Consider the following 17,329-nt stretch of genomic DNA (forward strand, 5'->3'; position numbering starts at 1 on the left):
TTTTTTTAGAATGAAAGAATGCAAGGAAGGGGGAGAAACTTCAATACACCTCCTTATTTAGTACTCTCAAATCTCAATTATAATTTTTTTTTTTTATCCCAAACCGACAGTCAAGAAAAAAATAGCATGAATTTTGACAGGAGTTTTCTTTGCCGTGGCTAAAAGACAAGAGTGTGTAACATATCTTTTTGTTTCATTTTTCATATTTTTAATGTTAGTATTAGTCATTTTTCTTCATTCTATTCAAAATGTGTCATACATGGAATGGATTTTTTCACATGATTTTGTTTTTTGATACATTTAAGATTTAGAACACAGAACCTATTACATCCTACCTACATCCCTCGTCATTAGGTTAACCCTAGTGACTTTTCACATGATTTTTTTATGTAAAAATTTGGTGTCTATAAAATCATGAAAATATTTTGTATCTTAAGTGATAGCATTCAATAACTGAGACTTTATTTAAAATTTATCATGACAAAAATAGATACAAATGGAAAAAAATTCGATTTTTATTGAAGATTTTTTTTAATACACTCACATAAAAGTGAGTAGATATCATTATAGATTTCATTATGAGACGAAAATATAGAAGAAAAAAATAACTGATCGAACTCATTAAAATTAATAAAATTCATTCACTTTTATAAAAGTATAAAAAAAGCAGAAATATTATTCTTAAGGAGATTTTACTTACTACCCAATTGATTATTATTAGATCAATTTGAAATCAAAAGTAGTTAATTTAGGGAATGTATTTTACTAACGAATAATAGAAATATTTTTTATTACCTTTGATTTCAAATTAAATCCGACGATAATCAATAGGATAATAAGAGTGGTAAGCCAAAATGATAATAAATATAACCATCACAATATTCTTAGCGATTAATGTTTGTTTTTTTGTAAAGGATATAAAATTGAGTTTGATGTTTGTTCTTTTAAATGACATAAATTATGTCATTTTAAGAGAAAGATTAACACAAGAATTGAAAATTATGGGAAAAAAAATGAGTGATTTTTTAATTTAAATTTTAAATAAAAATTTATTATTTTGTGTCCATCTCTCTTAAAATGACATGATTTTATATCATTTAAAATGCCAAACACTTTTTTTAATAAAATTATGTTATTTTAATTAGAATTACTTTATTTTATGGTGAGAGAAACATAAATCATAACGAGAAAAAATAATTTTTTTTTAATTTAAATATTAAATAAAAACAATATTTTTAACCAAAATAACTGTCATTTAAAAAAATAAACATTTTTCCGATATTGCTAGTCAAACAATAACTCCCATTAAATCACTATGCTCATTTTTTCTTGTGATTTTGGCAAAGGAAGCTTCGAGAAAGTGGGATTAAGGAAGAGCAAGAGCCAATGGTTATAAAACCGACAGAGTGGAGAGAAGCCAAATCCTGTGGGCTTCTTTCTTGTTGTATTAATTGTCTGAAACGACAAAATCAAGGAAAAACAGAATACACACTCAATTCACATTTTTCAACGTTCTCTCATTCTATATCTCTATGTTAGTTCTTTAACTACATTTTGCACCCTTCTCGTGACACCCCACCAACCTCTTCATCATGGTTTCTTTCCATTTTGTTCCAGTTTTATTCTGTTTCCTCTGTTTTCTCGCTGATCTCTCTGTTTCTTCAATTCGATTGCCCGGCTTAGAAGAAGACAAGCCCACCAAGTATTTGATATAAATACCACACACCCATTTGTCTGTTTCTCTGTTTATATCTGAAAATGTCAAAAAAATCTGACCTTTCATTTTTTTTTCGTGTTTTCAATTTGTGTTTGTATCACAGGCATGGATCGGTGCTTAGATTACACAGAGGTGTCTCTTCAGTGAAGTTTGATCCCACACGGGTCACTCAACTCTCGTGGAGCCCCAGGTACAATTTAACCCTTTTCATTGTTCTTTTCCTGTGTTAGACAAAAGGGTTGCTTTGATTTATTTTATTTTTTTTTTAATTTTTAATTTTTGTGAATTATGGTGTGCAGGGCTTTTCTATACAAGGGATTTTTATCTGAGAAAGAATGTGATCATATGATAAATCTGGTTTGGATTTTATTATAATAATTAGCATTGGATTTGGGTTTGAGATTTTTTTTTTGGGGGGGTTAATTAATAGTGTGTATATTGTGTTCAATGCCTGAATTTTTGTGATATTAGGCTAAGGATAAGCTGGAGAAGTCTATGGTAGCGGATAATGAATCCGGTAAAAGTGTAATGAGTGAAGTCAGAACGAGTTCTGGGATGTTTCTTAACAAGGCACAGGTATAATCAATGAAAATTTACTTTATGTCTATGTCAAAACTCTTAGGTTCTTCATGTAATTATAATATCTAGAATAAAGAGAAATATGGTTGACAATTTTTTATTTTTTTTTTAGTTTTGGCTTGTGTTTTTATTGGAATATATGGTTCTTGTTATCTTCCGAGGATAGGCATGTTTATCGGTGATGCTTGATGTTGAAAAAAGTACTAGAAATTTGTTTAGTGTCTGGATGATTTGGTGCGCTTAATACAGGGTAAAGAAACATAAGATAGGCGAGGTATTACTTTCAGGCTTGGGAATGATGTATAAGAATTGGGGACCATCTAGTTTAATTTCTTTGCTGAAACTTATAATCTGGGAAGGTACTACATTAGTATCTAGGGCCTTCCTTCAAATACACAGAACTATAACTCTTGAGTAGCTATCGAGTATATAGATTTGAACACTTAGAACAATGACTTGTGAGTAAATAAAATATATATTGCTTTCAAATAAGTATTATTTTTCTGCACTCATCTGTTCCCTAAGCAAAAATTTGCTGTTATGGATGAACAAAATAATGAAAAGATATTGTTTAAATGTTTAATGATGTCTAGGGTTGTCTTGTGAACTGCCATTCTATTCTACCTTCTCTATCCAAAATTTTATTATAAATAAATTTATTTGGGTGTCATTAAGCAATCAAAACCTAGTTATAATAAAATTTATTTTGGGAAGACTTCTATAATGTGCTCTCAAAGGATATGCTGGTTGGTTGAAGATATCCTAGATCAGAAAATCCACTTTTACATATCCTCACAATAATCTGCTCCTCTAACTAGGTTAGGAAAATTTATGCAAAGTTTCTCTACAAATTCTCATGACAAATAAGTATGCTTTCATGAGCTGAAGTTTTACTCTAAACATGCTGTTTAACATTTGTGGTTTTAATTATTGAATTTGAATGTTTAGTTCCTTTTTCATCTATTTAATCTTTAAGGACGAAATAGTTGCTGATATTGAAGCCAGAATTGCTACATGGACATTCCTTCCTGTAGGTAAGTAGATAATATAATTCTTTGGTCCATTTCAGTTTTCGTTTTTGTTCACTTTAATTTTATTATCTGCCTATAATGCATCAGAGAATGGTGAGTCTATGCAAGTATTGCACTATGAGCATGGTCAGAAGTATGAACCACATTTTGATTTCTTCCATGACAAGGCCAATCAACTTATGGGTGGCCATCGGATTGCTACTGTATTAATGTATTTGTCTAATGTTGAGAAGGGTGGGGAAACAATTTTTCCTAATTCTGAGGTGAAGACTTCCTCATGTCTTTGATTCTATGTTGTTTCCTTTTAATTAACCCCCCCTCCCCCCCAACACACACACACACACAAAAGAAAGAGAAAAAGAAAAAGAAAAAGAAAAGAAATATAAAATCATGATTAATTTGTCTGCTTCTTCAGTCAAAGTTGTCGCAGCCAAAAGATGAGAGCTGGTCTGAATGTGCTCACAAAGGATATGCAGGTATCAATTTCATGATGTTTGACTTGTTAACTTTAGATTATTCTTTATTTTGATCTATATAGCAGAGAGAACATACATTCAAGCTACCAGTGCTTAATATTGTGGTGTGCATAGTCCTGTGTTATTCTTTTAGGCAAGAGGATGTTACAAGAATATGTTGGAGTGTTCATGGGCTTGTTTGGACTGTGTCTGATTACTCCTGTATTTTAATTAGGCTAATTCTTTGGACCCAGTCCTGAGCCTGATTAATTTCCGAGTGAAGATTGGTCTGACTTGAGATTCAGACATATTGTATAAATTTTGACATTATGCATAGCCAAGTCATAAATTTTAGAAGTTGGAAACCAAAACCAAAGGATGTTTTGCAATATATATTTCCGTTAGAGATATAATATATAAAAACTGTTAATGTGACAGTTACTTAATAACTTAAGCTTTTGGGTTGAATTAGTTCTTTACATGGTATCATCGATCCTCACTGCCCCCTTTTTTTAATAAAAATAAAAATAAAAGTATGCTAAAAATCAGCGCAACATAAACCAAAAATAAAATAAGCCTGTGCGCTATGCACACATCAAGGCCAAGGGCTCTTGCGTGCAAAGGTGTGGTAGAGATATAGTATATAACAATCATCAATATGACCTTTCACTCAACAACTTAAGCTTTTGGATTGAATTGATTCTTCACACCAACATGTTATATCAATATGAAAAAATCATCATTTTATGCATAGTATAATATTTTTATTGTATGTTAGAATATCTTCAGATTTCAGAATATTTCAAAAGATCTATAGAAGATATTGTGAAATCAATTAGTTATCTAATTGAGGAAGCAGTCTTAGTCATTGTTTGATTTGTTTCCTAATTTTAATATTACTGATTTAATTCTTTAATTAGGGACGTAGTCTTATTTATTAGTGGGCTTATGTTCTTTCTAGTAATACTTAGCTTGTATTTGACTTAATTATTAGTATACATATATTTCTAGCTATTTTGTATTGTATTTTTGAATCTTATATGGTTCAATACAGTCTCTATTTTTTCTTTTCCTCCTTCCCTATCTAAAACTCATTTGGGTCCTTTCTTTGCCAAAATTTAAATGAGTGGGGGTAAATGACTATTTTACCATTTTTTGTAACATGGTTTGGTTCTTAGCTGCCTCATTTGGTATTACTAAGTTGGTTGAAATCATTGTAGTTATGTGTTGCTCTGTTGAACACCTTTGTTTTGCCAAAAGGATTTTGTAATGTGATTGTCAATATTGATCTTATGAAACAATAAGCATTCGATGACTTGTCACGTAGGAAATGAACCAAACCGACCTTCTCTTTGATGTCTTACTGTTGTTACAATTATTAAAATCTCTTGGGTTTTTTGACTTATCTGCTTATATAATCTAACTGTCACCTCTACTGCCATATTTTTTTGGCATAGGATCTAAATTCTAACTCTTTCAGTTTCTATCATTTCAGTAAAACCTGAGAAGGGTGATGCCTTGCTGTTCTTTAGTCTTCATCTAGATGCAACTACAGATACTGCCAGCTTGCATGGAAGCTGCCCTGTCATTGAGGGTGAGAAGTGGTCTGCAACTAAGTGGATTCACGTGAGTGACTTTAACAAACCACTCACGCGAGTAGATAGTGGAGAATGTGTTGATGAGAATGAAAATTGCTCTAGGTGGGCTAAAGTAGGTGAATGTGAGAAGAACCCACTTTATATGGTTGGTAATGAAGAAGTCAAAGGAAACTGTATGAAGAGTTGCAATATGTGTTCGTCCTAGGGAGGCTATTACATTTTCTCTGCTCTGAAATGCGTGTAGAATTATAATACATTGTCAAATATATTGTATATAACAACATTCATTATTACTAAACTGTAACATGGAACTCCTGCAGTAACTTGCATAGCAGTTTCTGATACCTGTTTATTGGTTTTGTTGCTTTTGAAGGGTGAAAACACAAGAATTTTAGCCATATCCCATATATCAAAGATGAGAACTGGATGTACCACCTTTTTTGGCCAGATAGATAAGTGGTGAGGCCTGCTTTATTAAGAGGGTTTTTGGATTGCTTGACATCCTTTGCATGGGGGTGTTTTGTAGGGAAATGTAATAGACAGAGAAATGATTGGAAAGATAGATAAAGTGAGATAGGTAGAAAAATGTAAAAAAAAGTTGTTTGGTAGGGAAAAACTTTACTGAGAAAATTAGGTAACTTTATGAAATCAACCGTGCATTAAAAGTCAGATAACCGATTTTCCGAAAAATTCCACCTTCAAATTGGGTTTCTAAACAGTGCGGATATCTATATTTTTCATAAATCCAGACAAATTGGATAGATGGGTTTTTGGTGAAAATGCGTTGAAACAAACATGATGTTTCTAAAAGTCATATTTCAGAAACATAGATATCCGGTGAAAAGCTCGCAACCAAACACCACCTAGAGTGTCTGATGCTTTCACTTTGATTCCTCTACTTTCTCGTTCTTTTTTTCTGGGTTGGACGAAGACGAGTAATGGATCATTCATCACTATCCTCTCACTTCCAATTCTTGGGGTGTTCCTATAAATGGTAGTGAAAGAATATTTCAATATGCTGTTTCATTTTCCGCGGATGAATCAGTAAAGCTATAATAATAAATTAATCATAAAATATTATACTCGCTAGGTAGAATGAAGTTGTAGGCACATCTCTTGAAAAAATAAAAATGGGATCGTTATTCTAAGCTTATAACTTGCTATATTACATAACACGTTGTGATGGGTCGCGTTGTTTTTGCACACTATTATTCCCATGTAGAACTGACACCAATTTAATCCCTCTAAAGGGATTGGGGTTAGTTTTAGACACGTTGCCTCCCATGAGTGCAAGAAAGTGATGTAAACAAAAGCTGGTGGTAGGATTAAACAAGGTTGACAAAAGGTGTTGGGTTTAATTTCATTTTTCCCCCTTATCAATGGATATATATTGTTGTGTGAGTACCACTATAAGCTATATGCAAGGATGCACAGACACTCCAAAAAACAGGGAGTGTCGTGTCCCACAAGCCGACACGTTCTGACACGGTCAAATGACATTTTCGTAAAAAAAAATTATTTTTTTAAAAATTGAAATAAAAATTATTTTTTAAAAAATTGAAATATATTAATAAAGCTTCCACCTGATCATATCAATTTTATTTTTTTTGCCTTTTTCCCCTTAAGAGATCATCTGTTGTCAATTCCTATTACACTCTTGCTGTATCTCCTTTTCTCTGATCTCTCTCTAATTTGATTTGATCTCTCTATCTGATATTATCTCTCTCTCATCCCAGTTCCTGTTTTTTTATTAAAGCTTCCACCTTTATAAGGTGTTGATGAGTATTATTAATTTAGTTTTATTTTTTTGTTAAATTATTGAATATTAAATGAAATATACGCTATATAAATTAAAAATATTATTTAATATTAAAATGTGTCTTAACGTGTCGAAATCCATATTTTTTTAGGATTGACGTGTCGGAGTGTCGTGTCGTGTCACGTGTCGCGTGTCGTATCGGTGCTACATAGGCTATATGGGACAACTTTCCTTTGCCTAAAAAAGAAAAAAAGGAGAAAAAGAAATGTAAGGAAATAGTGTAAGATACAAAGATTCATTTTTCATAAATTAGTGATAGAATGCTTACACAAGCTCTTCAGTATGAATCTAACTTGTGACAAGGATCTATGTATATGGACGTTTTCTTTGTTATTTTGTTGTATCCGAAGGCATATGTTCTGTTGGCAGTTGGCATTGTACTAATGAAGAGAGGCTTATCAGCCAAGGAACATAAGATAAAAGAATTTTGATTGCATGTCATTCGAAGGTATAAGAATCAGTTAACTAAGTCTGTTTTAACCAAATAGGTCATTCGAATTGTACCTGAAATAGATATTGCTTTGGGAGCCAAGCATGAGAGAGAGAGAGAGAGAGAGAGAGAGAGAGAAGGAATGGAAGGCACTTGCATAATGTTTCTGATGTCATACAAATGGTTTTGGTTTTTTATTTTGTTTACAAAAAGATGAATATTATCATGCAATTGTTGTTATTTAGAGCCAAAAATTGCATGCTTTTCTTGCCTCTTCATATCTTAAACGTTAGTCCCTTTCACCACTTTATAATTGCCCTTCAATGCATATTGCATCACCATTACATAATTCACTCAGTCCTTCCCATACATATCTGCATTTTTTCTCTTTCTCTCATTCAAAAATGGGAAGACCTCCTTGCTGTGACAAATCCAATGTGAAAAGGGGTCTTTGGACTCCTGAGGAAGATGCTAAAATACTTGCCTATGTATCCAATCATGGAATTGGAAATTGGACATTGGTTCCAAAGAAAGCAGGTTTTCTCAATCCCTTCCACCTGAAATAGTGAAATGGGAAATTAAGAGACATAATTTCATATGATGTAAGTGTACTCTTTTTCTTGAACTTTATTGCAGGGCTGAACAGGTGTGGTAAGAGCTGCAGGTTAAGATGGACCAACTACCTAAGACCTGACCTCAAGCATGACAATTTCACTCCCCAAGAAGAAGAGTTCATTATTAACCTTCATGAAGCCATAGGAAGCAGGTATGTTCTACTCTTTTTATTTGGAAAAATTCTTGTGTAGCCTTATTGTAATGTATTAAGTGAATATTAAATGCGACCCAAATTAAAACTACTTATTTAGATTGGCTTTAAAGTAAAATATAAATCTTTCAGTGTAATAAACCTGCTGCATAAGAATCTTACATCATATTCTTATGTTTTAACTACATCATATTCCATTCACCTATTTGCTTCATTTTGGAAAGGTGATTTAGTTTCTGAAGTGCTTATAATTTATTCCAAGCCTTCTGATAACAACATAAGGTGCAACTTTCTAAATTCTATTTTGTAATATAGCTATTAGTCTCAGAAAAATAATCAAAATTAGCGGGACAAAACGTTATGCAGTTGTTGGTTTATGACATGAGAACAATATAGCTTGTATTGTTTAGGTTTATTGAGAGAATGAACTAACCATAAACTTTGGCATGCATTACTAACGTGCCAACTATAAACCCTTTTTTCTCTCCTTTCCTTTTATTTCTTTTTTTTTTAAAGATAAAAATCTCATCATCACTTTATTTGTGTGATCTCATTACAAAGTACAAACATTGCTTTTTTAATGCAGATGGTCTTTAATTGCTAAAAGACTACCTGGGAGAACAGACAACGATGTCAAGAACTACTGGAACACAAAGCTGAGGAAGAAGCTTATGAAGATGGGAATTGATCCAGTGACCCATAAGCCAGTGTCACAGGTCCTCTCTGACTTGGGAAGCATAAGTGGACTTCCAAGCACCAACCAAATGAGTTTTGTCAACAAGGACTTGATGAGCAACGTGCTACCAACCAGAACTGAACCAAGTGCATCCCAGTACTCATCAGGAATGGCCAATGCAGGTGCCAAGAAGAATCCAATGGTGGAGCACACACAAGAGGATCAAGTTCACTCATGGGAACATCAGGTTCAGTACCAAGTCATAAGTCCAGAGAATGTCCAACCACATTTCTTTAGTGAATCTGCATCCTCAAGCTCTTCCTCATCTTCCTCTAATTTCACAGGATTAAGCTCACCACAGTCCTATTCTTGTAACACTTCTCAGGCTCAAATTACCCCTCCTTGTTCCTCCTTTGATTGGAGTGAGTTTCTCCACAGTGACCCTTTTATGTGGTCAGAGTTTCAACAGCTTCAACAGTGTGACCTGCACAAGGTTATGTCATCATTGAAACCCTCAGGTCTGATGCTAAGTGAAGTTGAACTTTCCAATAATAACAAAAGCAATGGCCATGACAAGCAAGGAGGTGCAAGTGAGTGTTCTGGGGATGTAGCTTGTGATACAAGCATGGGAGATCAAATTAACAATCAGTGTGAAGGTCATTCAGCTTCAGGGAATTCCTTCGTGGATGGTATTTTGGATAGGGATAGTGAGATAAGGGCAACATTCCCTGAACTTTTGGATGCTTCTTTTGATTATTAAGTTCTTGTTTTGCTTTGTTTGCTGTTTATTAATTATTAGTAGGATAATTAAATACAAGACTTTCACATTAGACCCAGTTATTTTATTATTGTTTGCTTGTTTCACATTGTTTGCTTAGTTGTGATTTTTATTATGATATATCCTCTTCACAAGGATTCCTTTATTATTTGCACTTAATTTTTCTTCCTTGGCCTCCTTACTAGTCTTAGGACCTCCTACACAACAAAAAAATCCTTAATATGTATGAATAAATATTTGTATGAAATATCTTCTATTAAAGATCATTAAAAAATATGTTTCTTATATGGGATTAACGTTTCTGGTGTAACATGTGATAAAATTATCTCTTACAACTCCAAAACGACGTCAATAGGAACACATTTTAATAAAATTCATGACACTAGAAGAAAGTAAAATTTTCAAGATACCCTACATTTTTTTCCCTAATCCCCCGAACGACTTCGTTTTAGAGTACATAAAATTATAAATGTTTGCTAAAGTTTATGGGGAAGGATATTGTAACAACCAAGTTGTGTTACTACCAATCAATCTCACCGTTAGATCGATTATGTTGATCCAACGGTTATATTTATTTCCATCTTTGTATGGTTATGATTCCCCATATTTAAAGTGAAAGCATTAAATATGAAAAATCATAACCATACAAAGGTGGAAATAAATATAAAGTATTAAATTTAAGAAATCATGACCATACAAAGATGAAAATAAATATAACCGTTGGATCAACATAATCGATCTAACGGTGAGATTGATTGGTAGTAACTTGGTAGTAACACAACTTGGTTGTTACAATATCCTTCCCCAAAGTTTATATTGATTTATTATAGATTGTTAAAATCTATATTTAGTCAAACAAAAAAAAGAATGGAAACACAAATCATGAAAAAGGAGACCTGAAAATAAGTAACAGACCAACAATTGCTGTATTATTATATCCCTGAAATATAGCTTCGCCAAAGGAGTAGATAACAACACTTGTTACTTGTCAGATTCCAGATATAGCAATTGACAGGAATGAATTAGTCAAAATTGTATGGATAAGACATAAATATAGAAGGCTATTTACTATATTTGCATTTACAACCTAAATGAATCATAACCATATCCTTATTACAACCAAACAAAAATGCTTTGTCCACAACTTATGTAATCTTCTCTCTCTAAATCAAAAGCAGTTTTTTGATCAGTTAAAAAGAATTATTGAGAGAAAAAAGTGTTTCATAAACAGATCAAAAGAAAAGCATACAACAGAGGAAATTCTAACACATCATGAATACGTTGCAGAGATCAACATCTTCATTTAGAAGACAAGGATCTTCTGGTAGGATATGGCAAGATCAAATGCAATTCATAGAACCAAAAGCATCTTCTGGGATGAACAAAAACAAGGAAGAGAATGTGTCACAAATGGAAAGAAACATACAAGGAAGAAGAAGGTTGCATGATGATGAATTTGCACCTCATTCAGGTCCTCTCAGTTCATCTTCTTTATCTAAATCTGAAAATAAGGTACACAGAAGTTTTTTCTCTTCCATTTTTGGGCGATGTATGAGTTCTCCAACAATTCGTGATTGATTAAGAGTTATTTTCTTCATGTTATTATGCAAATATGTCATCCATTCTTCCTCTTTTGTCAATGAACTTTTCTTTTCGTTGTTTTTGATAGAAACAAAGGTTCTTCAATGATCATATTGTTGTTCTGCTTATGTTTTTTGCTAGTTTCATCAAGAGAGAATGTTCAATTATACAAAAGAAAATAAGCAAAAATGTGAAAAATGCAAATATTAAACCCCTAAAAAAAAAAAACTCGATCATCACCACTATCAATTGGTAATGGATTGTTCCAGCTTAATCAGTAGTTTCAAATTCGGTTTCCTGATAACATATCTGTGTTAAAGAGTTTTGCCACCGATATAATTCTATTGGTCCTGAATTGGACTAGTCGAATAATCAATAAAATAAACTAATAAATAATAATAAATAAATAAATAAACTCGGAGCAATGCACAAAAGAATAAATGAGATGTTGGTGTGCCTGTGGGGGCATAAAATAAGGATGATAGCAAGGGACTTAAACAAGCTAATTTTTCATGGCTTATTTTATGAATGAGTAGCGTTATTTTTATAACTTTTTTTTTATTATTGATTTTCGTCAATTTAACGGTTATGATTTATTGAGTCATATTATCATTAATAATTAATTTTCAATAAATTATTACTGATCGATTGATGGAAATCAACAATAAAATAAATAAATTACAAGAGGTTGTAAAACTTTTAGGTTATAAGAATAACGCTCCTCTCTATAGATATTGTAGAAGTTACTTCACAATTTTAGTTTTTTAAGGGAGGACTCATCAAGGTCAGTACTTAAAAAACTCACAAAAGGTCTCATAGAGAAGGAGGGGGAAGTAAATGAAAACGAGGATAGAGTGTATCAGGCTTGTTTGAAATTATAAACCATAATTACATGAATTTATATACCATGATTGAAATTACATGTCACACTTGCCTCCAGTTTAAATTTCTAAATCGTAAAGTGTGCTTTCCGTTTCCCTTAAAATTATTAAATGATTGAGATTATTATATACAATTAATTTTGATTTTCGAAGGAATTCATTACAAAAATCAACAGTTCATTTTATCTTTAAATTCTCTTTCAAATTAATTAAACCATTCTTGTAACGATCCTTTGAATTGTTGCCATCATTTATTAACCGTTTGCAACTTTGTTTGATTAGAAGAGAGAGATTCAGATGGGACATTTCACACTCATAATTTACGAACGTGTTTATAAATCGACATGTAGAAATTAGTTAGGTTCTAAAATCTACTCCCTTTACAAACTGTTCAATCCTAAAATTGAGCTCATCTTGTAAGCTTTCACGATAAATATTTACTCACTGTTATATAGGTAATTCTGTAGCTTTTTTTGTCCTATTATTCATGTTGTCCATATACTCTAGAAAGATATGCAATGACATCAATTCATACTATGATAGGTGACATGACCTCAATTCATAATATAATACGTGAAAACTATGTTTAGGTGACAGATTTTATCTAGGGTAGGGTAGCAATTGGTTTCACCAGATTGTGTTCGTGTTTGGTCAAAATTGGATACGAATATAAATATACTTAACCAAAACACAACACAAATAAAGATTCTTGTCCAAACTTTCAACATGAACAAAACCTACTTATTATGTGAATTAACATGACACGAACAACCTACCAATATCAAATCTATTTATTCTCAATACTGACGGATTAACACAACATAACATCAATAACCTATATATTTAATGTTGCTTTAACCAATTATCAATAATAATTAAACAATGACTTCGCACAAATGATCAGCTAGTCAAAATGTAATTAACTACAAAAATGCAGATCAATGTCACATTTGTGATTTGACATGTAACACAATATAAATTTTTTCGTGTCGGCTTTCTGTCAACACGAGTAAGACAAGAATTTTTTCATTTTATTTTTATCAATACAAATACAACACAATTATAAATGTGGGTCAACCTTAACACAAAAATCTCGTGTGTGAGCTGGTCTTGTAATCAATCCACACCTACTTGTATCTTTGGTAAAGACAAATTACTCATTGATTATTTCCAATCTTGATTAATCCCCATTACTATACATTCTACAACCTTTATGTCAATGAGTCAAGAACTTCATACATCGCGGTTTGCGATAATATCTCATTTCAAAACAACATATATGAATAACACAGTTGTAATCATTATGAAATATATTAAGGTTAAAACTCTTTTTATGTTGAAGCTTTGACTTAAAAGCCAATCTGGTTGAAATTGCTATAGTCAATTTTGTTCAGCCGAATTGCACATAATACATGTTCTGGCAAGTCTTCTGCCTTGTTTCCCTAAATCAAGAAGGAAATAGATATATATCATATACCGGGACTTGAAACTTCTTATAATAAACTAAATTTAAGAGAGCTATAGAGAATATACACGGAGCAGTTAAGTTTAACAGTGTTATTACAAATGAAAGTTTATGTTGCAAATAAAATGATAAGAAGATTACCTGAATCGTCAGACCAAAATCAAGGTTACATAGCTTCAGCCTTTCGATGAAGCCTTCGAATCCTTTTCTAGCAATATAGCTAAATCTGTGTACGTCCAAATCTATCTCAAGATAGTTTTCTCCCTGTGAAAGAAATAGCATCAGGAAACAGAAATGGTTGCTTTAATGCAAGATTAAATGGCCCACAAAGAATTTATTGAAGAATTAAATCTGTAACTAGAATATGAAGTGTATTTACCAAGTAAAACTCATGTTGAGGACGTGTGAGAACAGGTTTTTCATTGTAAGCATTCATAAGCTTCTTTTCAGCAGCGCCTAAAGAAAGATTCTCCACATTTGCCACTCTACCTAAAATTTTTAATCTCTCCCTAAAGGGTGCAATTGAATCTAGAGGGAAGCCTTTAACCCTCTCCACTTCATCGTTAATCAATTTCTGTCAGGGATCAAAAGAACAGGCACACAACTTGTTAATGAAGTGTCTCTAAAGACTAAAACAAAAAGTTACAGAGGAAAAATCTTCTCTGTAACATGAGGCAGAATGATAGAGTAAAAAAGGCAAGAGCGCATATCCCCCTTACACTGATATTTTCTCGGAATTGGTCTGGAAGGTCTTTAGAATATTTTTCAGATAATTTGAAGTACAAAACCACATTCATTCCTTGACCATCATTTTCACTTTGGAAAATAGTGGCAGGATACAATGGTATCTGCATTTGAAACAAGCATAAATATGTCACAATCTTCATGAAAAAAAGTCCACATTGTGATGAATGTGTACGCTTTACATTTTCAGCACATATATAGAGATTATAAATAATATTGCCACCCATATTCAGAATGGGAAAAAGCTCTGTACTTCGGGGGTCCAACATAAATTTTGCACCTCAGTAATAAGGACGAGAAATTCTCAGTTCAAATTAAATTTAAACAGGAAAAAAATACAGCTACCTGAATATTTACAACAAGAATAGAAGGAACATCCCCAGGAATATTTATTGCAGGAATTTGAAGAAAACGAGCAATATGATCAATTTTCCGAGGAGACACAAAGAGGTCAGCACCAAGAGGATAGAAAGCAGCACTGCTTGAAGAAAATTCTTTCTTCTTATCCCTACCAACCATACAACAAATTGATTATAAAACTATAAAGAATGGAACAATGCTTGATTGTTTAGCGATAATGTCCTCCACATGAGGGTCATCCCTAACCACAGGTTAAATCACCGAAAGAAAGTCTAGTCCAAAATAAGCATTTGGTGCCTACCTTAAGTAGTTTTTTCCTCTGACTCTGAAGGAACTTGGCTCAATTGGTGACCAAGAACCAGGGGTTTGCTTATCTATTGGACAATATGGAATCGACGAACCTGCTAATGGTTTTTGTTTAAATGCCTTTGGGGAATCTGAAACAAAAGAGAAGCCATGAATTATTAACAAGAAAAACCATAAAAAGAACTAGTAGCAAACCACTCCAAAACCACTTCCCATTAAACCCTAACTAGAAAGAGTGAGAGCAATCCTTATATGCAGCTTTATTCTTGCATATTTGCAAAGAGACTGTATCCCGGGTTTGAACCCATGACCTTTTGGTCACAAAGAAGTAGATTTACCACTGCCCCAGGGTATCTAAAATCTAGAAAGTGCATGATACAGCAAGCTGAACAGGAAGAGCTAATAAAAGTAACTGATGCCTTTCATTTCTTTCTTCATTTTTACTTTGTTGTCAGCACAGCAGAGAATTAAAAGAAGCTCAATTATAAGCAAACACGGTATCTCCACTTTCACAGTCATTCTAATTATTCCACTCACATAAAACTGGAAAATACAAAAAGAACAAAAACAGAAAGCAATTATTGCAGGCAAAAAATATTGAGAACACTCACTTAATGTCATATCAGAAGACCCTTCCCTGCATTTGAAGGAGAGTTTAGAAAGCGACTTCCTCCGTGAACTTGCGGTATCAGGACTTGATGGCCTTCTTTTCTCAATAGCGAGGGCACTAGAAGAAAGGCAAGGCAAGCAGGTGTTTGGCAGAATCCCCCAATGATCTGGGGCCAGTTTTCTGTCCTCTCCAATTTCATCTGCATGACCAGTAAACACTTCTCCTGTTGAAACAAAGTTTAACTCAGTTTGAGGGCTATCAGATTTCAATGTAGAATCTTTTGGTTTGGCTTGATTCTTAGCAATCTTTTTTTTTTTTAATACAATGATAAGAATTGAATAAATGATCTAATACAAACTACCCAAACCCTTCACCACTAGACCAATCATAGTGGCTTGATTCTTAGCAATCTTCAAAGAAGAATTGCTACAACAAATATTACAAGGGTGCACCATTAGTTTCTGTTGTCGGTGATCAACAAACACATAACCATGCTGGCAAGAAAAATAAATTAAAATGCTAATTTGATACTCAAAATTAAAAAAGAAAAAGAAAAAAAAATCCACATACCATCGTAGACGCTATAAAAATCGTCATCACATTCCGAGTCCAACGCTGAAGTCGAATCAAACCAAGCAACATCTATAAACAGAAAAGTAAAGAAGGAGCCTCAATTCAATGTCAATCCAAAGAGAATTAAATTTTAACCCCCCAAAAAAAATATTCACAAATTTCAACTCAGAGAAAATGGCATTAAATTTTAACCAAAAAAAAAAAAAACCCATAAATTTGAACTCAGAGAAAGTACAAACCAATAATAGCATTCATTAAACTGAAGCATTCAATTTTTTTTTTATAATAAAAGTACAACAATTAAAAAACAAAAAAAAAACTGAAAAAAAAAAATAGAGGTTATCATCAATCAACCAAAAACAAAAAATCTCAAGTACAAGTAAGTACCTGAAGCACGATTAGAAGATAAAGCAGGATTAGAGTGACTGATGTTGGCTTCGATCTTGCGAGAAGAAACGCGTCTGCGCAGGATTCTTCTTCTTCTCCTGCGATGATTCTTCTTCTTCGTTGTTAGGTCCTCGGAGACCTTGGGCTTGGACCCACAACCACCCATTTCTTCTCCGTGACCCTCTTCCTGATTCTTCTTCTTCTTCGCAAAAATCGCTGCTTTTTCTCAGTGGGTGTTCGGAGAATCAATTGAGATAGCTCTCCAGCATCGTGGTTGAGCTGGTAGAGTCATTCATGATGACGCAACTGTTAAAGTGTGTGGGGTCATTTGAGTATTCGATCAAACGGTGCACAATAGGATACGTGGAGGCGCGTAATTATTAACGTGGATGCTACCACTCCCTTAACAATTTAACATGTTTGATTTCTTAAGATAACTTATCCGTAATAAAATCAACCATATATATAACTTATCCGTAATAAAATGAACCATATATATATATATATATATATATATATATATATATATATATATATATATATATATATGACTTTAATGTTTCATGTTTCTAC

General features: G+C 32.8%; 3 protein-coding genes across 3 annotated transcripts; 2 read left to right on the top strand and 1 right to left on the bottom strand.

Moving 5' to 3' along the window:
* The first annotated feature begins 1,444 nt into the window (after positions 1-1,444).
* LOC133297932 (probable prolyl 4-hydroxylase 7) lies at positions 1,445-5,759 on the top strand. Its single transcript, XM_061497169.1, has 8 exons — positions 1,445-1,702; positions 1,821-1,907; positions 2,017-2,074; positions 2,189-2,293; positions 3,273-3,330; positions 3,415-3,590; positions 3,743-3,803; positions 5,278-5,759. The coding sequence occupies exons 1-8, from the start codon at positions 1,593-1,595 to the stop codon at positions 5,583-5,585; spliced, it is 963 nt and encodes a 320-aa protein (XP_061353153.1). The 5' UTR covers positions 1,445-1,592; the 3' UTR covers positions 5,586-5,759.
* Positions 5,760-8,014: 2,255 nt separating this feature from the next.
* LOC133297933 (transcription factor MYB35) lies at positions 8,015-9,831 on the top strand. Its single transcript, XM_061497170.1, has 3 exons — positions 8,015-8,166; positions 8,266-8,395; positions 8,982-9,831. The coding sequence occupies exons 1-3, from the start codon at positions 8,034-8,036 to the stop codon at positions 9,829-9,831; spliced, it is 1,113 nt and encodes a 370-aa protein (XP_061353154.1). The 5' UTR covers positions 8,015-8,033.
* A 3,550-nt stretch (positions 9,832-13,381) lies between these two features.
* LOC133297931 (uncharacterized) lies at positions 13,382-17,033 on the bottom strand. Its single transcript, XM_061497168.1, has 9 exons — positions 16,757-17,033; positions 16,367-16,438; positions 15,798-16,019; positions 15,182-15,317; positions 14,866-15,028; positions 14,496-14,624; positions 14,156-14,350; positions 13,918-14,040; positions 13,382-13,753 (listed from the first exon to the last, which is right to left on the bottom strand). The coding sequence occupies exons 1-9, from the start codon at positions 16,920-16,922 to the stop codon at positions 13,661-13,663; spliced, it is 1,299 nt and encodes a 432-aa protein (XP_061353152.1). The 5' UTR covers positions 16,923-17,033; the 3' UTR covers positions 13,382-13,660.
* Between the last annotated feature and the right edge of the window lie 296 nt (positions 17,034-17,329).

The sequence above is a fragment of the Gastrolobium bilobum genome, unplaced genomic scaffold (genome assembly GCF_033153095.1).
Source record: "Gastrolobium bilobum isolate Gb01-03AN ecotype WA unplaced genomic scaffold, APGP_CSIRO_Gbil_v1 utg3325, whole genome shotgun sequence".
NCBI lineage: Eukaryota > Viridiplantae > Streptophyta > Magnoliopsida > Fabales > Fabaceae > Gastrolobium > Gastrolobium bilobum.